General features: G+C 33.9%; 1 protein-coding gene across 5 annotated transcripts in view; it reads right to left on the reverse strand.

Annotated features, from left to right (window-relative positions):
* The window catches only part of nolo (ADAMTS-like no long nerve cord), a 1,299,980-nt gene that overhangs the window by 85,553 nt on the left and 1,191,693 nt on the right, over positions 1–22,734 (reverse strand). For all 5 annotated transcript variants that reach the window (XM_081748697.1, XM_081748696.1, XM_081748695.1 and 2 more), the window contains exons 12-15: positions 21,446–21,631; positions 7,401–7,582; positions 4,037–4,377; positions 1,065–1,366 (exon numbers count right to left, since the gene is read on the reverse strand). In XM_081748697.1, the coding sequence (XP_081604823.1) occupies positions 1,065–1,366; positions 4,037–4,377; positions 7,401–7,582; positions 21,446–21,631 (1,011 nt within the window). The remainder of the gene's footprint in view (positions 1–1,064; positions 1,367–4,036; positions 4,378–7,400; positions 7,583–21,445; positions 21,632–22,734) is intronic.

Here is a 22,734-nt window from a genome sequence, read left to right on the forward strand (position 1 = left end):
GGCAGATTCAGGAAATATGAAGAGCAAGTTCACGAAATTGTCTGTTGATGCAAAGGGCGATAGATAAGAAATGCGAGGCCGTAGGCCGAGCAAACTCGGGGGTCGAAGGCTAGTTTTCATCATAAAAGTACATTCTCCAGCAATTGTGTTTTCAAATTAGTTTGGAAATGTTAAGTTTGCATTAATAATTATTAATTAAACATATCGAAGCAACTGTCATAAGTTGCCCATTGGTGTTATCTATATGGATTTGAACGAAGTCTTGACAACTTCAATTTATTCAGTGAATACTACTATTCAATTTCATAGATTTAATATTTGATAATATATATTAAAATCACCTAATACTTCATGATTTAGTTTGAATTGATTAAGATTTATGTTATTAAATTTTGTGTAAATGATTGAGATATCATAGTAATGCAGTTCAGAGTGACGACTAAGTTTATCTAGATGGAAATTTCGCATAAATCTATCTATAGACGTGCATAAGATTATCGCTTATCAGCACACGACCCAAGCGATGAACTTTGTGATATAAATTTATATCAGCATTCAAATTCAGATTCAAATTTAAAAATGCCTTTACTATGCGGGCTAGATTCACTAAAGGTTGTTCTACCCCCTGGCTTTTAGCATAAATTGCATATTGTACTACTATTTAAGATGCACAAGAAGAAAAAGTATGATATTTTCTTAATGTCTTGGAATGCAAAAGAGATCTTTTATTTTATAACTCGACTTTAAAAACAACAATTGATTGCAACTATTCAATACTAAATTAAAAAAAAAAAAGAATTCGTGAAATGAGGGCGAAATCTGAAAGTTAGACTGAATTAATTAACAAATATATATGTTATTAATTCAATGTGTTGTTACCAGCAGAAATCCACCCATACTCATTTTCGTGATTTGACTATGGTAATTCATTAAAGTCTTAAAATACGATGATGACAAATCATAAAAATTAAATTGTCTTGCTTATAAATCTCACCAATTTCTTTCATTACATATTCATCAAATATGCATACAAATCCACAATATTTAAAAAAAAAAATAAGTACCTGTTAAATCTTTTCACAGGGCATTTTATTTTGACTTGCGTGCCGAGAAATAGAACAGCTTGTCCTCCAATTTTTAGCGTCACTTTATTTATTGGAGTTTGTTGAACGTAAGTTTGATTTATCACAGCAATATGAGGTTGATCATTGTCTTCACAAGGTTTGGTATTGCACGGTTTGGTTTCCGGAGGCTTCTTTTCTGCAGCGCAATCCGAATTGTCTCTGGATACAATATGACTCTGAGCTAACTCTTGTTTACATTCCACAGTTCTGTATTTTACGCCTCCACCACAGCTCTTATTGCACTGAAAATGAAGAGAAGAAAATGTTAGCTTTATTATCTTAGAACAGGATACCGTAATACTGTGTATCAATTTCCAAAAGTTGTTAAGTGAACTGTTAAGTTATATCTAGGGAATTGTGTTTGAAGAAAAAAGTAATTTTGAAGAAAGTGTTAAGCAAATTTCAGATGTGATATGGTATTTATAAATGTTCTATTTATTTTAATTTTTTTGTGCTCATGTACAAAACTGTCCCCCACACACTTGAATTCATGATACTGTCATTTCACTAGGTCATAGGAAATGTTAGAGACCTTAAGCGCATACATTTAAAACAGTATGGATATAGTTTGGTATTATTTCCTTTATAATTATTATCTTCATTTGATTACTGCTTTTTCTAATTTATTATATTAACATTGTTCACATTTCTTACAGATCAACTGCTTGTAAATAAACCAGCAACTGTTCTGATTTTCTGACAACTAGTTGATGTCAGAAAGACTTTATCTTGCTATAAGTAAAATTAGAAGTGACTATGATTGTTAGAGTTAGATATGGCTGAGCAACTGTTATGTTTATCATGTTTCGTTTTATTCTAGTCAGGAAAGTTTGTGTTACAATTCCTGACGTCAAATAGACAAGAAATATTTATATTTGATATTTTCTTAATTGCTAAAATAGAAAACATTCATGTCTGCTCTGGAAAACTATGCAGTATTCATCGAAAATACTATATTACGTAAGGTACTTGCTCCTTGGTTTTAAGATTTCTTAACACTTGACGTTGTTCACTTTTAATCCTTCTTTATTCTAAATTACGTAGCCATCTACGGGTTTGGTCTTATGACTCGATGCATTAACTGATTTAAATCGTAAATATCAACATTATTTTAGCATTCGTTTCCAACAGCGAACTTTTCATTTCTTCTTTTTTCCTTTTTTTAATGATGATTTTAGATATATCTTCTAGCCTTAATAGTTCTTCCAAATCAGGTTTGATATTTTTAAGTTTTTTTCTTTAACTTTAGCTACAATGAAAATGATTCACCAAGAAATTTATCGTTGAAATTAAAAGCATATAACTGAAGCCTTAATTTTCAGAAATGTTATTCTTTCATATAGTATTTTGCAAAATGGCGCCATTGGCTTTGGTTTCATACTTTTATCTATAACAATCCATTGAGCTCAATTAAACAAATTGAGTGTATGCACTTGTTTTCTAAGTCTCGAACGGTTCGTCAACGGATTACAGAGAGAAACAAGAATTGAATCGGTCATTGCAGAAAGGGCACATGTTCTATACTAATAATACAGAACATGTGCTATTTCTGCAATGGCTGATTCAATTCTAGAGAGAGAAATCCAGTCTGTATTACTATTAGCCATTTTGAAAGTCTATTATAAGTATTCTCTTTGGACTCCTTTTTATTTCTTTTCAGTTGACAAATCGTTTGAGGCTTATGCTAAATTTTTTAGTGAGTTCGTACTTAAAACTAACATGTATATATTCCGTCCGCTCACGTTGGGATTTCTTTGTTCCAACTCTAAATACAACAAACATGTGTTTACAGTAAACTGGTCTCTGTGATTAAAGTAAATGTATTCCAGAACGATCAAATCAAAAATAAAGTTTAAGCAGTGGTGCTATTCAACCGGTTCGCTATAGCCGGTTGTTAAAATATTTCCAGTTCGCAGAACCGTTTGTGATACCCAGAACTCTTTGTAAATTTTACACATTTATACCCAGGGACAGTAAAGTTTAGTTTAATTATCTTTGTTTTTCGAAATTCCTACAGCTACAGATTTAAACATATGATCTCTCAGAACAAGGTATAAGCATTTATTTCTTGATCTCAAATGCTCAGATATCAAGAATGAGAACTGGAACCACATGAGTGTAGTCGTGAAGGTTATTTATACTTGAAACGCATACATACCATGATCAACAATTGTTGATCCATTGCTGGATTAAGGTCTTTCCAGTACTTTTTGACAACCATCTATCTTGGATAATTCGTTTTCAAGATATTCGCAGTGTTACCTAGTTTTATCACATCATCTTGTATTAAGGTGCTGTATGGGTCGGTATCCAGTAAAAGGATAAAATGTTTCTGTCTACCTTGTACGATTTGTTTCATAAGAGAGTTATCTCTGTCTGTCTGTCTGTCTCTCTCTCTCTCTCTCTTTGGTTGTTAAAAAAATAGAATAACACCATTGCGTGTAAGGTATTTACCCGTAAGACAAAAAAAAAAAAAAAAAAAAAAACAAACTAATTTGTTTCCCAGTGGAAGTAGATTTGCATTCCACCCTAAATTCCACTCTGCGTCTAATATAGACTCTTTTAAGAGCAGAATACTGGTTATAGAAATTATACTTGATTTCGATAGTTCATATCCATTCTCAGTTCAGAGAAAAGAAAAAAGAAAACAAAAACCGAAAAAGATGAAATTTCGGAACACAAATCATCGTCAAAACTGTTACACTAACGAATATTTTTCTTTTAGACAATGACTTTAAAGTCAAGTACATGTTAAAAGAAAAGATTCGGTTGCTAACTGCAAACTATATTTTCTTCAGAAACTCTGGAAAGCAATGTACTTAAATATCCATTCTGATTTTCACCAACATATATATTTAAAAAAATGAGGTTGGTGAAGTTCATTATCCTTATCATAATAGCTGCTTTCTTACCTTTTGCCACTCCCCTGTGGTCCATTTCGGTGGGCAATCAAGGACATTACAATGTTGCCGATCTGGAGGAGGAGGTTGAGGGCATCTATTGCTTGGTATTATCATTGTATTTCCTCCTCCTCGCGTCACTTCATGAATACAAGTAACCTCACGGATTTGGATTCCGATACCACAAGGTTTACTGCATGGTTGAAAGTCAGAGTAGTTCCACCGCGGAGGACATGGATGGTCATTGCATGTTCTTGTTATGATATCTGGCTTCTTGCTTAAATCACATTGATACGGACTCACAGCCTTTTGGTCGCGTTCACGAATACAATTCACAATAGATTCCTGAACACCTACACAAGAAAGGAAACATTTGCTAATTAGGGAAAGTATTATGAATTAATTTGTCGGAACGTACAAATCAAATGTTGTTAAGAAAATACTAATCTTTTCTTCAAAACACTTTAAGTATATTTTTTGGACCTAATATTCAACTACTTCTACGACTTTCGTCATTAGAAAGGAAATGATCATTGAAGGCTCTTTGTATGTCAACCAATCCTTCTGATGTCAAGTGGGCAAATATTCTCAGTTGCTAAATGCGATGATCTAAGTTTCTAATAACGGCTACTGCTTGTAATTATATTAACAATGTAGTTTGTAATGTATTCAGAAACTAGCTATTTATAAAATATTATTATTATTATTATTATTATTATTATTATTATTATTATTATTATTATTATTATTATTATTATTATTATTATTATTATTATTATTAGTGTTCCCTTACTCTGGTTATTATTTTTATTTTACGGCAGTGTAGTTTTGGTTTACGAATTTAATTTCTTATTTGTCATCAACTGAAGCATGCTGGGAATTTGCTGACCCGCCATGTAAAAATTGCCAGATACTTCAGTTGACGTTATTGCCTGGTGAGTGAACTTCCATGTTTTTAGTATGCTAAAGTTTTTCTATTTTTGTGAAATTATAATTGAGTCCTGATAGCCATATATATGCCAGATAAGCTACTATATAAAAGAGAATCTTACGAGTGTTGTATTTCATACATTTTCATATATAATAATTATAATTATTTGTCAGTTTTTTTAAAACTTGAGGCTGACGCCATTTTTGCTAAAAGGACTATTGTGTCCTCGTGGTATGTCAAGGTAATATTGGACTCAAAAATATTGCATATACAAGTAAGAGTTGACAAGTGTTGGATTAAATTGAAATAATTTCGTAGCTACGTTTATTTTCTTGTTAGTTATTTTTGTTAATAAAAAATATATTTACAATTGTTAATTTTCGACTTTTGACATTTTCTAAAGCCAGCAACATAACCCCTAGTAGCATTTATAGAATATGTATATGTATTTCGTTTAGTGCCAGAAACCAAATTCGATTTCTCGGGAAGTCTTTCTACTCATCCAGCTGTGTGGCTGTTTTGTCTCTTCGGCCTTACAACGTGCTTTCCAATACATGTTTGGATTTATTCAATTTGTCTTGGGTGGGTTGTGAGGATGGGGAGAGAAAATAGTTACAAGTTTCATACGAGAATAATTACCTATAATTTTAAGAATGGCGGGAATTGATTTGGATAAATGGAATACTGTAGCTCAAAGAAAAGCAAATCGAACAAAATTGAAACATTTAACAACTTCATACTTTTTTTCGCAAACAACTTTCATTGCTTTCTAAAGCAGGATTGAAGGAAAGATCTGTAAGATAACAGCCCCATGCAACTTTTCAACACACTTCATTTTACATTTTGTGTCAAAAAATGTACACAAATTGGTGTGCTTATTCCGAAGTTATGGGCAAAAGAACATTTGACAGTATGCACATTTGCTCGTCAATAATAATAATAATAATAATAATAATAATAATAATAATAATAATAATAATAATAATAATAATAATAATAATAATAATAATAATAATAATAATATTAATATTATTATTAATAATAATAATAAATCTGAAGTTTGATAGAAATATTTAAAGCTGTGACGATTGTAAAACATTTTTAAATACCTTAAATTGGTGTTCAAAACAGGTAATCAACTGAGAAATAGCGTAACTTTTTCTTTAATTTTCTTTCTTTGTTTTTTGTATATATGAAAAGAGAAAGGAAACGTATTCTTTTAAGTTTTCCGACTCTCTTTCGAAATTATGTTAAATTAATATTTTAAAGTAAATTATATATGTTAGTCCGCTTAATTCAATATCAATCTCTTTATCAGATTATATGTATAATGACTCTTACAAATACTCTCTAAAAGCATTTATTAAGTTATTATTAGTATTATTATTATTTTAACACTTTGATTTGGACTTCTGTTTGAAACCCTTCTAATCGCATCCGTGGGTAGAATGCTATCATATAAAGTTTGATTTTCTACAGATCAAAGAAATTATAAATTTGGTTGTCCACAACTCTACATGTAGACGAACTATAAAGAGTTTAGAAGCTGGTTTGCCAACTATGATTTTTTTCTGAAGAACTCTTCATAATAACGTTGAATTAGTATAAAGGATATAGGTTCCAAAATGAATGAAAATATTGAGCTAAGGGGGAATGAATCAAAGTGTATTTTTCCATTACGACTTAAAGATGAAAATCTTCTTAACGTGCAAGTAGCAGCTGTTAAGAATTATTGCATGATGTTAAGTTCTTACTACAAGTTCTTAGAGTTCTTAAATCACTTATTGTTTTTAAGAAGTCATAAAGGCATAAATACTCATTGAAAGAGAAATTAGAGTTTTAAAGCTTCTGTACTCCTGAGATAGACTCAATAAGTGATTCTATAGACATTTTTTTAAAAAATATATGTATTCTCGCACAATAGAATTTTCTCCAATATTTATGATACGCAATATGAATCACATTAAAATAATTCTTTCAGCATAGAAAAGACTGATGCACATAGAATAAATATTGGACACCAAAAAGACTATAGCTTCTGAGCTAGCAGGTTCAGGAGCTATAGTTTATAGAATTATCAGGTACACATTCGACAATTTCTCCATCCCAACTTTATTTCACTTTTACTATCTACCAAACAATTATTGTTGATGTATTGTTCTATAGCACTTCACAAATAATGACTTGACTTTTCCAAACATACTCTAAAAGCTGCTTTAAAAGTTACTTTAATATATGCGCACAAAGCTTGTTTAGACCATGGATTTTTAAGTTAATTTAACCATGCGTCTTTCATTCCTCCTTGCTCAATCTAATATTATCGTATGATGAAAATATCAATAACCATTAACATGCTTAAGTCATAGGTAAATTCGTATTCAAAATTTATTATAATACTATTGTCTTTGTTTTCTTTACAAAAGAAATAAACTCTTCAGTACCTACCTCCTAAGCAAGATGCACTACATGCACTAAACCCTTGTTCTTTCCACACGTACGTTTCGCCATCTTTTCTGTGTACAGCTGAATCGCGGAAGTTCGACAAATGCCTGTTACTGTAGCTGCTATGATGCGACAAATGTCTGTTAGCGTACACATCTTGATATCCATCTCTTATTAATTGTGAGCTGTGAGTGACATTAAAGAGAATTATAAACACTTCAAACTCAGAAAAAGGAATTTCTTAACTTCAACAAAAGTGACATTTATTAATATCCTAACTATATATAAAATCTTTAGATAAAACTACAACGACATTAAAAACAAAAAGATCAAAAGTTTGTTTTAAATATTGAAAGTTGTCAGGATTTTAAAAGATATGGTAAGGATTAATACATGTTTTAAATATTTTAAATTTGGGTTCTATATTTATGACTTTTCCAGGCCAGTAGGTGTAATGACTTCTATATTATGATTAGCTGTATATTATGGGCAGGATCCGAAATTTCAGGTCTGAATCCAGTAGAAAGATCAGGGAATTTGGTCACAATTTTTTCCCGCACAGATCTAATTTATGCAAACGATTATCACCAAACTAAATATTTGGACACAATTTGATACATACGCATACATATTATTATAGAATTCGGCACCTAGCCTTAAATTAATTAGGTGCCAGATTCGTATATCCAGTCGCCATGGCGACCTGGCAACCAGAATTTTTCGAGCCCTGTCTATATTATATGCTTGTGCGTGAGACCCCTTGATGAGTTTCTGGCTGCGCCATTGGTTTCCACGAACTACGAATCACGATTCTCGAAGGTAGTTCTTCCTTTTAAGATGGGTTTATGGGCAAGATTTTGGTTCTAGGAACATAAGCACCTATTCCAACTATATCCAGAAGTTATATGATGGGTTGGCAACAATGTGTTTGGACGCTTCAACACACCAGTCCCTTGCCAGAGCTCTGCCTCTTATCTCAATTTATGTGCTAACCACAATCACCTCTTTCTTTCCTCCTACTTATTAATGTTGAACCATATTTGTCCCGCTACATTAGCTAAAATAAGAAAACCATATAAACAATGTTTATATTCATGCAAGTATAGCATTTGATTCAGAAGTACTTGATTCCAAAATTTCATATTCGTAGTTCCCCACAGATGGCGGTCCCAGATTAGACCCACATGAACCTGTTGTTTCACTGCTTATTTGTTGTTATTTTAATATAGCTTACTTTGAATTACCACTCTTACATTTCAGTCTTTCACTCCTAACCGATAATCACGAACATTTTTGATTTTCATGTTTTCTTCACTCTTCGCTAGATATATATATTATATATATATGCGTGTATATTAAACATTACGTGGTACTATATAGCATTACATATACTGACAAGGCCCGTTACACAGTCACGCGGAGCTCCGCGCGCGGAGTCCCGCGTGGCAAGATTATTCTATTGATTCTTATGGGTGCATACATAGTCACGCAGAGGCCTCCGCGCGCAGAGCAGCCTCCGCGTGGCCCTATCCGCGCTCCGCGAGGCAGATAAGGCCATTGAAAAATGGGTGCTTACATAGTCAAGCGGAACTCCGCGCGCGGAGCAGCCACTTCTCTTTAAAATTTAAAAAGAAACGTGCATGGTAGCAAAAGCAAAATGAAAATTGATCCAGATTTCTTTTCTTATTTTTGATAGTGAGTTGCTAAATAATATTTTATACTGTTCTATAATACTATTTTCATACTTTTTAGTGTTATTTTTAATTTAGCTATATTGTCTTCGTTTAATTGGAACTTTCAATTAATGTCTTTGCTTAAATGGAACTGTACATGTGGTGCCTCTAATATACCACTGTTAACAGTATGTGACTATTGTAATTTTTGGACTTTCTTTCAACAAATTTCAGTTTCAGTTTCAATTATCACGGAGGTTAAATTAACACCATGTTAATGGATCCCTCTTGTGAGGAACACAAAAAGCGTGACATTGCGAAAAGTTTTTTTTTTTTTTTTTTGTAAAAATGAAGGTATGGACAATGAAAAAAGATAAATTGAGGCAAATAATTTATCTCTACTATTAAATAGTTGATTGGATGCGAAGTTCTAACCAAATGTACAAACATTGGTTATTTTCATTTGTTAAAAAACAGTATCTGTTAAGTGCTGTATTTTAAGAGCGTGCATATGAATTTTATTTAAACTGCATTTATATAATTTCGATGGATTTTTTTCAATTAGGTATCGAACGACTGAATTGACGTACGGAAATTATTGAAGTACTTCTCGTCTTCTCGCAAATCTATATACACAGACGTAAAGCTCCATTCAGATTTCTTTGAGAAACCAAGGGATGAATCTTGAGACATTTATTTTTCTGTGTTCTTCGTTTTCTCTTCTTACAGAAATATTAAGATGCCACTATTGTCGTTTCGAACTTTTTATGTTGACTCGCAACACTGACTGAGAAGAATCATGTATGTAATCACATGACGCGTAGCGCGTAGCTACGGATGACTGTGTAAGCACACACGCGTAGTGCGGAGGGCGGAAGACGGAGCGCGGAGCGCGGAGCTCCGCTTGACTGTGTAACGGGCCTTAATGTGCACGAGAGTCACATTCTTTTCAGTTTTTCTTTAGTTACATGCCATAAAATACCGACGAAATTAGCTAACAGATAAAAAGTACTGAACTTCCGTTTGCTACAACTCATGAAAAATTATGGCCAGCCAGATAGAAGTTGTTCAACTGATTAATACGTGGTTAATACATCGTCTCGCAAGAGCCACTATTGTGGCATTATGGACATCAGCATCATACCTTTAAATTCAGGTAGCTCCACAGTTGCCTAATGAAGCTGGGTCAACATTGGAAAATTTTAGTACTTCAGGGATCATAGTACTAACCAGGGGCGACCACGCGCACCAAAATCGCGTGCATTAACATGTTAGCTACGCAGAAGCTCAATAATGTAAACACCCACTTCATTTTTTAATGATTTCTATTCGCACCCACAGATGAACATGACTAACATTCCATTTTTGTATTTAAAAAAAAAACTTTTCGATGTTAACGTACTAATAGGAGAGGACTTGAACTGGATCCGTTACCTTTCCCCCCTTTTTTGCAAATGTATCAAATAACGGCAATTAGTACTGTTTCTGCTTATTAATACTCTGATTAGAAATCTAAGTAAGTTTACTAGTTACCACAGAAATGAAGCACAATGCATAATCTCATATGCCATAATTAATAGAAATTAGCGCATGAGAAATTTGTGAGATCAGAAATCATTCTACGAATAGATCGAAAGAATGTGACAAGGTTAGTGTTCGGACATGACAAGATTTGTCCTGAACGAGAGTGTCACAGCTGAAAATTTCATATGTTCTATCTGTTGGATATTGGAACATTGCACGCTTACAAATATGACACAGACTGTTACGCAGCTAAGGCAGGAGATAGCATGTGCAAATAAAGATAAATTGAAGATATAGATTCATTTTTAAGACAAAATTACTAGGTAGATTATGAAAAGATAATTAATGTATATACGATTTAGTAGAGATTGTATATCCAGTAAAGAATACTTGGATAGTCTATGTGAAAGGTGTAGAGGAAGGTAATTAATAAAAGTTATCATCTGTGCAAAAATGTGTTAGTTATACACTTGGTGTTTTTAGATTATCTATACTATCTTCCTTTGGTAGTACTGTATATCCATTTTAGTATTTATTCCGAAGTTGGTCGTCCGCTTGGTTTTCGACAAAAATCGTAATAACAAGTATGAAAATTCAGAAATCACCAATTTTTAGGACAGCTTTAAAAGGTTATAATAGAGTAGGGTAAGGTAGAGATAAAGTAGGTTAGGGTAGGGTCTGGCAGGCCGGTAGCCAGCCCAAAAATGTAGAGTGGGGGGGCGATCCAACCATATTATATTTCATCACCATATTATAGTTCATTTGCAAGTCTACCGTGAAACTTTTAGGGGGCGGTAAAAATTAAGGGCGGGGGGCAACCAACCTAGACCCCCTTGGATATGGGCCTGGGGTTGGGTTAGCTTAGGGTTAGGGAAGTTTGGACCTATTTTGTTAAAATTAATAGACTGTAATTTCTTATCTCTGAGTAAGGGTACCAACTGGAGAGTATGTGCGCCTGCAGCCAAATTCAGAATGCAAATGTTCGTTAATTTCCCATAATCCAACCATGTGGTAATCTTGTGAGAAGTAGTGCCCTTCGCTTGCAGAATACAGAATAATAAACACAACTTCACTTTCCTTACATATTATCAAGTGTACAAATGGACAAATTATCAATTTCTTCCCGGTAAATTTTCTAAATTTTGCTAGAAACGGACGACCAGCTTTGGAACTTAACCCTCCATTTTATTTATATATTATGGTCTTCTCTTTCTATAAACTCATTGCGATAATGCCTGAGCCTACGTACGCGACAAAATGTAAATGCACTAGATAATTATTTGCTACTCGCTTCAGAAAACTACCTGCTAAGCAATTTGCAATCCTATCACAAGCCGGTGAACTAAAAAAGAAATGAAGCAAATACTCCCTGTTAACGACGTGTCTGAAGTTGGCCCCTACCTCTCCCAAATTAAACCAAACGTCGCCCATCGTTAGTGCATTGTTAGTGCACTAAGAACTAACGTTAGTGCTATCAGAGTTTACGAGTTATTGAAGATTTGAAGTTAGCCCCTCATATCTTTATGCAGACAGATTTTCACCAAACTTGTCACATCGTTAGTGCACCATTAGTGCACTAAAACGCAATAAGCACTAACGTTTGTGTTACCATATTTTGGGATTTATTCAAGATTATTAATTGGAAGTCAACTTCAGAAATATCAAATTTCATACAAATTGACGTAGACACATGGATTTAACGGCAAACATTAGTGCACTTAAGCGTACTAAGCACTCATGTTAGTGTTACCACATTTTGGGATTTATTCAAGATTTTTGGTGGGGCAACTTTAGAAATATCAAATTCCATACAAACTGTTAGTGTTTTCTAGAAGCACTAACGGGCACTAATGAATGACACTAATTTCTTCGTTAGTTCTTGAAGTGGGGCAAGTTCATTCTAACCCCCAAAGATATTTTAATTGTAGCACCTACATTAATGAAGCACTAATGTTAGGGGTTGATACACTAAAAAGCACTTACGATTGCACTAGAAGAGATCATTAGTGCGTTTGAGTTTGGCGAAAATTTGACGCAATGAAAAGTTCCCTATGAATTTCTATGGTAGTTTCGTGACATGTAATTGGCCATACCTACATTAATAGTGAAACATTAACGAAACTATTTGTTTTCTAGAAGCACTAACGATGCACTAACGAATGGCACATTTTACGTTAGCGTTTAAAGTGGGGGCGAAGTTCACGCTGGCCCCGAAGGTTTTTTACTTGTAGCACCTTCACTAATGAAGCACTAACGTTAGGTGTTGGTGCACTAAGAACCACTAACGATTGACACTAAATTTATCGTTTGTACGTCGAGTGGGAATTTATCGAGTACATTCATGCTACAAGTAGAAACCTTTTCTGGGGCCAAGTTCATGTTGCCCCATCCACTTCAACCACTAACGAAAAACTACTGCCATTCGTTAATGCATCGTCAGTGCTTCTTATTGCACCAACACCTAACGTTAGTGCTTCATGAGAGTGGGCAAAATAAATTTTAGGGAGACCATTGTTTGACAATTAACGGGAACAGGAAGAATTTTAGAAACTAATGAAAGAAAAAAAGAATGCCTAAAGCAAGTGTTTCTATCCAACAGTACTCCATTAAAACTATTCTTCCTCACTAAAAACAATTACTAATACATTTTATCGATTGTTTTCTGTAATACTGAAAATATAAATATTATTGCCATGCAATCTATCAACAATTAAGATTCAATTTATTGATTTTGTTTGTTACTTTGGATACTAACAGAAGAATGTTCGAACTGTTTTTTGTGCTGTGTGAAGAGATTAAGATAATTACTTTATCAATTCTAATTATGTACTGGTGAGGAAAAAGCAAGCTTTTCATTATCTTGACTTTTATAGTGAGTTATCGGTTATCTGTCATATTCGCTGCTAAAATGTGTGTAAATATTTAATTTGAATCGTCAAAGGAATATGATTTGAGTTCTGAGTGGCTGTCAAAAGCAAAAATTATATGAAGGTAAGCACTTAATAAATAGCCTTTTTCTTCCACGTAATAGCTATTTCTTCCGCGAATCATTGCACATTCAAACAGAAATTGAAAATAAACCTGAAAACTGAAGAAATGTTTCTTTACGTGCCCAGACAAGAGTTAAATAATTGTTAAATCGATTCAAAATTTATCAATTTCTGTTAGTAATTATAGTAGCGAGATAATAGTTTGAAATTGTGAAATAATGTATTTTCTAAATCATATATTTAACACGAGCATTGTTTAGTATTAAAGCATCATTAGAACGTTATCAATTAAATAAAATTTCTTGGGTCCCAGATAATATAAACTAAAGAAGAAATTTGGTAAATGTGTGTAAATGAGATGACAATATTTGTAGTACAGAAATAGGATGAAGGATGACTATAATTGCAATACAAAAATAGGATGAAGGAACGAGAGAACCTCCAGAGAGTTCGGACATGATGATGTTTGGTAGAAGATCAGATATTCTAGAACCGAATCATGACTTTATTGAATTAGAAGTAAATTCTCTTCCACTAACCCACTGTATCTCATGTTTAAAAGATTCACTTAAGTTGTTTCTAAGAGTACAAGAAAAATAATATAAAACCAAGTTTACTTGAAAGCAACTACTCGCAGATAATTTTGCAACTCATTTTAGACTAGTGGTTCTCAACCTGCGGGGGAGGGGGTGAGGACAAAACAAGAGGGACGCAATCTTTGACAAAAATAAAATGGGAAATTATGAATAAAACTCATCTTGTAATAAACACTTACACTTTACCTTTAGCACACTTCAAACCGCTACATGTTTGACATTTTGTCTTTCATATAGCTATCTATTCAAGAGTTCTACGTTATTAAAAGCTAAATAATTGTGCAAATACCTTTTTATACAAGTATTAAAAATGAGTACAAAATGCTATTTCAGTGTATAAGATACGACTTCAAAAATTTATTAAGTAAGGGCAAAGGAAAAACTCAGTGTAATCTTTAACATTGATTTTTTTTCAAAGTTTTTTTTTTTTTTTAATATTCGGTGATAAATCCGACAAAGCACACCTGAGATAACTTTCCACTTACAAAAGGTTGCGATACTTTGATTTTAATGTGGTCAACGTCGAAAATCCTGATTTTGAGAGGGAAGTTTTCGAGAACTGAACATGAACGTCTTATTTTGCTACACTTGAGTAAACAGGCAGGAAACACATCCAAAATTCTTCGAAAGACGTTGACTAAAACAGTCCTTTGCACCTCAATAGTATTGCTTCCGCCTGAATTTCATGTGGAGGTAAATCAGGGGTGTAGCCAGCATAGGATTGCCATATTTTAAAATTAGAAAAGCGGGGTATCTGGGATCCTTCGAATCATTTTTTTTTTAATTTTGTATTTTTATTACTTTTTTTTTGGTGATTTCTTTGTTAAGTGACATTTCCAATCTACTTTTCTAACGAAACTGAATAAACCGAATTTAGTTTTTGCCTTTAATGTTTCGTTAAGTTCAACAAATGTGAGTCGAATTGTAAAATAAGTATTAATAAGTATTGCAGTAAGATATCTGTAATTGTAAGGATATCTGTAAGGCAAGTCCCTCCCCCCCCAAAAAAAGCAAGTGATATATAGCAAATACTAAAACTGCTACTTGAAATCGTACGAACATAGAAAATTACTAGGGTTTCAAATATATGAAATACAACATAAAAGGAAAAAATATTAATAATGGATCTAATCTAAACAAAATGCTAAGGATACCGTAATTCAATTTGCAATCATTTCTTCTGGGACTGAAAAAAAAGTAGTATAGCCTAAATCATAAAATATTCATTTCATAGGAGAAGCGAAAAAGTGTTTCCAAAAGAATATTTTGTTGAATTGCGTCAATTGTTTATTACGGAAAAATTTTTCACTCCCTGCGATCCAGTTGCCCACATCTCAAAACTTTCCTAGTGTCCCTCGTACTAATGTAAGTAAGAAAAAATATGATAACTCAATTTCGACCAAAAAGTGACTTGGCATAGTTTACCTCTCAGCCCCAGATATAAAGACTAGGTGAACACATAGATTAGCTAAAAACATAGACTTGTTCAGCTAAACTGGACAGACTGGTCATCAAAGAAATACGCACCCATGAAACCCACTGAGCGCGAGTGCAAATTTATCTCAATCACGATTGAGATTGACACAGGTGTAGCGTTTTACGTTGAATATAACACTTTATCAACAACGTCGTCTTAGATTTTTCTCCAATCCAAAAAAGCGGGTGGTTTTTCGTTATTAAGAGATGAAAAAGTGGGGGACGAATATAGAACCTGCAAATCGGATGGTACCCGCTAAAATCGGGTAATATGGCAACCCTAATCCAGCACGTTTAAGTAGGAGGGGCCCATCGTTTTTGAAGGGTGGCCCAGCTACAATGTACAAAACCAAAAAAAGAAATGTATTACAGCTAGTGTTTTTGAGGCCTTAAAAACCGGAAATTTTTGGTTTTCCTCCGGAAAACTAAAAACACTGTTTTAGCATATTATTATTATTATTATTATTATTATTATTATTATTATTATTATTATTATTATTATTATTATTGTTATTATTATTATTATTATATTTTTTGTTTTTTCTCCATAAATTATGTTCCACGTAGTTTTTATTATGTTTAATCAAGAGCTACTGCCCTGGACCAAACATTATACCTTTGTGTATAACTATTTCAATTTAAGTCCTTGTACACAGAACTTATCTATAAAGGAAACGAAGAAAGTTATATCACTTTTTCACCCACCACCTTCGAACATCGATATGTCACCTGAAGCTAAGACTACCTGGAAGATCAAAAATAGTCCCCATCAGCATCGACGACCTTCTGCCAACGTTCTGGAAAACCATGGAGTCCATCGCGGTAGAACTTCGTGGGCCGTGAAGCGAAGAAAGTATCAAGTGTATTTTGCATCTCTACTAGGGATTTGAACTAGCGTTCTCGAAGGTGATCTTCCAAGCAATGGAAGAGGCGATGATTGGACGGTGCAACCGGGGAGTATGGCGGATGCAATAGTGTTTCCCCATCCAAGGTGTAGAATGGTGTCCCGGGTCATCCTAGCCACGTGAGGCTTAGTGTTGTTCTGTAACAGAAGGACCCGTTTACGATTAAGAAGTGCCAGCTCCAGAGTTTTAAGTTTTTCTTGAACACTGTTCAACTGCTGACAGTACACGGTTGCATTAATGTTTTGACAAGCTGGTAATAGTTCCCAATGCACGATGCAGCGAGCAGTCCACCAAACACACAGGAGGACCTTCTTCTGGTGTAGTGCTGGTTTCGGCTGTATTGGAACCGGTTCATGGATGCTAACCAATGATGAAGGCGCCGCACCGTGGAGCTTTGTACAGGGCCCACTTCTTATCACATGTCAACACCCTATCCAGAAATGGCTCCTTCCTCAGACGAGACAGCAAAGAAACACAGATGTCACCTCGCGTTGCCTTCTGGCCCGGAGCCAAATCATGTGAAACCCATCGACCCAACTTGTAGAGTTTTCCCAGTTGATCGAGGTGCTGCCGAATGATTTCTTCACTCAAACTGAATTGTAGTCTCAGTTCCTCACATGTCTGGCCACTGTTCGCTTCAATTGCTGCTTGAAGATCTTCATTTTGTACATGTGTTGGTCTTCAGGCACGTGGTGTGCCTTCGAGTGTTTCGTCACCGTCCTTAAACTTGTTAAATACCATTGCACTATCCGCGTAGTCAGGACACCCGCACCAAAGGCCTGGCATATCTTCTGTCCCACTGCGGCGATTGACCCCAGTTTGAACTCGCACAGCATACACGCCCTTATGATGCTCACTCTGGTCCCTGTTCACTCTGTCCTTACGCAAGTTCACGGCGTAACTGAACTGCCACAAGCAGGTAGTATGTTTGATGTACCCACACCAACAACTGATCTTCCCCTTATCTCCATTCGCATTGAGCTCACGGTGTGAGGGCCAATTGAACACAGACCTCCACAAAAAGCGGTAGAATATTCTTTGTTACCTTTATACATAAGACTGATTTTCTTTCAAGACTAAAAATATAATTATTTTATTAACAGCTACATCTCACTTCCTGTTTTACACCAAGTAGCATTAAAAAGAGCGAATAAAATCCAAACTGAAAAACTGAATAAAAACGTTATTTTTCACCAAATTTTCCATCTGATAAAAAATGTTTTCTAAAACACTAGTTACATACAAAAAAATAATGTACTTACTAATTAGTTCAGTACTATTGTTTAATGGAAGCATTTATAGTACCTTGTTAAAACGTTTGACTTCAAACTGTCAAATATAAATCGCAATAAATTGTGTAATCTGTCACAAAAAGTATACCATATTATTTTCCGAACGGTATAAGGAAGAGATACCATACTATTTTTCGATCGGTATGGTAATATTTCTCCATACTATTTTACGGTAAATTATAATTATATGTAAACTTTAAAGTTGATCATTTGGGGGGGGGGTAGGAAGTCATTTGGGGGCCTGGCCCCGTTGGGCCTACGTGGCTACACCCCTGAGGTAAATCCATATAAATGGTGGAAGTGTTCTTGGTAGTTTGCACTGCCAGTCTTCTTCATACAAATCAGGAAAATATCGCTTGAATTCCTCATAAACTGATACTGTCTCTCCACATGGTTAATCGAGGAAAAGGCGAAAAGTTAGGCGTAGCGTAATTAAGACGGTTTCCATAGTAGGATCTTTTCCATGAAAGTTCTTATCGTGTCATAAGAAATTAGTATGTTTGTGTTTTTCTACTTTGAAGTTTGAGATTGAGATTATTTAATATTTCACAAAAAAAAAAAAAAAAAAAAATCAGCAAAATATGAAAGAGAAAATGCAAATATGTCATCAGTAAAAGAAGTATAAGTTCATTTTTGCCTACGCTTAGGAGAAACATTTCCACATCTGACTTAAATTGAACAGCCTATTTAGCATATTACCTTTCGACAACCAACAAATTTCGGTACGGAAAAATAAAGTTTTATGTTCAGCACTGAGCTCGTCGCACAAAGCCCGAAAGAAATTAGTATTCAGAGGACTTGACTTTACAAACTTGACAATTTTAATAGCCAGTGATAATGCCTGCTTCAGGTTTTCTGGTTAAGTTTTTGAAGCTAAGGCGAATTAAGCAGTGTGAACCAGTAATTGTAGGATTTCTGGTCTTTGCCAGCTTTATAAATCCAGACTGCGAACTTAACATTGCTGGAGATCCATCAATCTTATCCCTACAACTCTGTCCGAAGACAAATCATTTTCAACAACAACAACAAAATACTGATAGCAGAAAATCATAAGAACCTTTGGATGATGTCTCCAAAATTTTTGAAAACAATATTTTTACATTAAGCTCTTTATATTTACGAACCGACAGTACACTATTAAATGCCAACACTGGAATCGTGGAATCATCCCACTGCAAGGTAAAAATTGGACTTTTTTTTTTTTTTTTTTACCTTTTCAACTATTTTTAAATTCAAGGCCATTTCATTAATTTTACGTTTCATAATATTGTCTAAAAGCGATATTTTCTTCCCCAAATGCAATTTTGATTGCCTTAAGTATGTAATGTTTGATAAGAGTCTCACCAATAATATGAGGTCTTTTATCTTTGGCTATTAGAAGAGAAAGTTTATATGGTGATTCCACCACCTTATCCTTTTGCTCGTGAAAGGTTCCAGCGGAGTCCATATGTTTCACTGAGTTTCTTTTGATAATAATAATCTAATAATAATAATAATAAAACTAGGTTTGTCTTCCAGTTTTACATCCCACAATTGTACCGACGAGGTTAAAGGAGACGGTGATGATGAGAACTTAATGGAATAGTGGAATGAATAAAGTGCGAGGAAACGGGAGAACCCCAAGAAAACCAACGCACACGGTAAGTTTGTCTTTGAGGGTTGAATGTACTATTGACATATATGTCGGTCTAATCGGACGGGGCGGAGAACATCATTACTAAGGACAGCATAGCAGACAACGCATTGTGGTAGTTGAATACCATCTTTTTTAATGAACGTAAAAGCATTGCTAATGTACTCTTCACTATACAATCTTCTCTTTGAACTGGAAGCTGCCATTTTACTTTACACACACACACACACACACACACATACACACACACACACACACACACACACACACACACACACTGACGCAAACGAGAAATTACAAAGTTGATACATTAGTCACAACACCACAAAATAAACTCAGATCAGAACATTGGCCTGAAAAATTAATGAAATGAACAATAGCTTGTGAATGGTTCCAATACTGCGATGTAGACACTTTGTGATTATTCAGAAGTACAATAGCGACATTGTTGAATCAAGAAAGGAAGAGCCCGTTATCAATCGATCACTAATCAGCTACAAATTAAGTAAGGTAGGTTTTACGTATATTAATTGTTACCAACAATGCCGAAAACAAATGCTAAATACTTCTCTGCTCTCTTTCGACATTACCCGCAACTCTTCGTTTTTAAAGTTGTTTGTTAACAAGTACAATACTTTTTTTTTAATTGTAGAAAGGGTTGTCTACGTGTTTGAAAGTGGGGAAAAAATTAAAAGCGACATTTAAAGAATTCATATCTGATTTACAAGCAGCCGAGCCCAAATTACGTTTTTTCCTATGGTTATTTAACTTACAAATATTATAAATGTTGTAAGAAAGAGAGATCAAATTAAATATCATACAAAAGCAAAATAACTATTGAGTAAGAACTGTTTCATAAAGACAAATTTTGGCATTATTATTATTATTATTATTATTATTATTATTATTATTATTATTATTAGTAGTAGTAGTAGTAGTAGTAGTAGTAGTAGTAGTAGTAGTAGTAGTAGTATTGGAAATTTAAAATTAAAACTGATTTAAAGTCGCAGAAGGGGTCAGCCAGGAACCATGTATGACCAACGAGCAAAAAGGACAGAAGTGGGGGGTGTATTCAAGTTTTATGAGGGGACACCAGATAAACGAAGTTGGGAACCACTGCTTTAGACCACCAATATTTACAAGTTAACTTGAAAGAAATGCATTAACAAGTCCTTTAAAAGAATTAATCGGATAGGAAAATTCCAGGTAAGACAAATTACCAATAAATTGTAATGTTTTCTCTCTCCCTCAGAACAAGTAAATACAGAGGGAAAATTTTAGCAACAAAATGTCATTCTCTAAGCTAACAAACATGTAAAAAGTAGAAAAAAATCATTCTGTATGACATGTACACCAATATTCTGTTCTTTTATCCACAATTAGTGCGGATAACAAGGTTCTATTTTTGGTAGAAATAAATTTATAATTAGCTGGAATACCACCTTAAGCTCTATGTCCATATCTCATACAGCCTTAATGTTAAAAAGTAATATTGTCTTTTACCAAAATAACAGAAGTTCTAAATGTTTTCTCAATATGCAATGCTTGATTTGTAGAGATGGGATCTTTCTCTCTTCTAGAAAATTCTTCTCTATTTCTGGTTTCCTAATCTTGTGAGTTTTGTAAAAATAAATAAATAAATAAATAAAAATAAAATAAAAGTAAGGTATATTTGCAGATACTGTTTAAATCAAACACTGTTCCAACCCCTTTCCTATAGTTAAAGTTGTTAATTAGCGTACATTATTGATACAGTTCCAAATGTGTCCAGAAAGCAAACACAGAGCATTACAAACATCAAATATGAAAGAAACTTTTTAATAATTTCTAACAATTGAGACATTGTCTACATCAACTACTTAGGTATACACTTAATGGACAGTACAAATTTTAAGTAACATTTATCTTCTGTGTAATGTCAATTTATAAAATATATTAACAAGCTGAAAGTGTAGTTACCTGTCAATAAGAGGGCATGGCATACTACAAGATTCAACTTCTGCAGGCTTTGGCCCGGCGCACTTACTATCTGGAAGCGTGGCAATTGTTCGGGAAAACTCCAGAAAGATCTTGCAACTGACGTTTCTCTTGCGAACACCTTCGCCACAGGTGACACTGCATGGACCCCACTCCTCAGCGATGTAGCTGCTCTCCAACAAGCAAAGAGGTAGAAAAATTGAATAACATGTCTTTAACATACAAAATTACTTTCTTAAAGCAAGTCTACCTTTCAAACATATCCAATCTATAGACCTGTAGACACAATTTCTTCCTCTAGCAAAATAGTGCCTGTAACTTCGCTGAAAGAATGCTGATGAAGCTTCCTGAAATATTTTAACTGTATGGTACGTGAAACAGGGCAAAGAAAAGTTTCGATGATAAATGAGTCTAGTACGTGTGATACTGTTCATAACATGACATACTGTACAATACTGGAAATTTAATGTTTCTTGTTTCTTTTCCTGCTTGTTTGCTGCGTGTGTTTCTACACTTTCTCTTCCTGCTTAGGAGTACATAGGTTGTTAATTCTTAGACATCTATATATGTCTTCATACAAAAAAATAATCTGCATTGAATTACTAGAATAGCTGCTAGTTAAATTGAAAATCTCGATCTAAAACAGTAAATTATATCATGTAAGTCATTTTCTGAACAAATCTCGGACTGTAGTTCTGTTCTGGATGTCGGAATGCATAAAGAGATTGCAATTTCTTTCTTATTGCTAAAAACGTATTTTATCTAGCCTTCCATAAACATTCTGTTACTTTAAATTGAAAGTTATTACGATAATTTTAAGCATTGACACGAACACATTAAAAACAATGGTACAAGAACGCTATTTCATTAAGTCTACGTTCTTATAGTTGTAAATGTTTCCCGACATTGTTAAGGGAATTATGAAAGGATTCTCAGAGTTTAAAAAATGGACGTGTACAAGTTAACTTTTATCTTACTGTCTTTTAAAAATGATTGTAGAACAAATAATCCTGTATGCGTTTGTCAGCATATAAAATAGTGTACAATAGGTAATTGATAAAAGCAGAAGTAGTGTGAAATAATGAAATTTAAAAATACTATGATCTAGAAATAGCTGTACCTGAGATTTCTCTTTATGTTCCTAATGTGTATATGTGATTTTATAAAAGATGGGAACTATATTAAATCCGAAATAATAATTTATTTTGATCTGAGGCAGAATTTGAATCTGCAAGACACACATCGAAAGTAAAGTGGAAGTCCATAATCTT

This window comes from Thermobia domestica, chromosome 2 (genome assembly GCF_964235325.1).
Source record: "Thermobia domestica chromosome 2, izTheDome1.hap1.1, whole genome shotgun sequence".
NCBI classification, from domain to species: Eukaryota; Metazoa; Arthropoda; class Insecta; order Zygentoma; family Lepismatidae; genus Thermobia; species Thermobia domestica.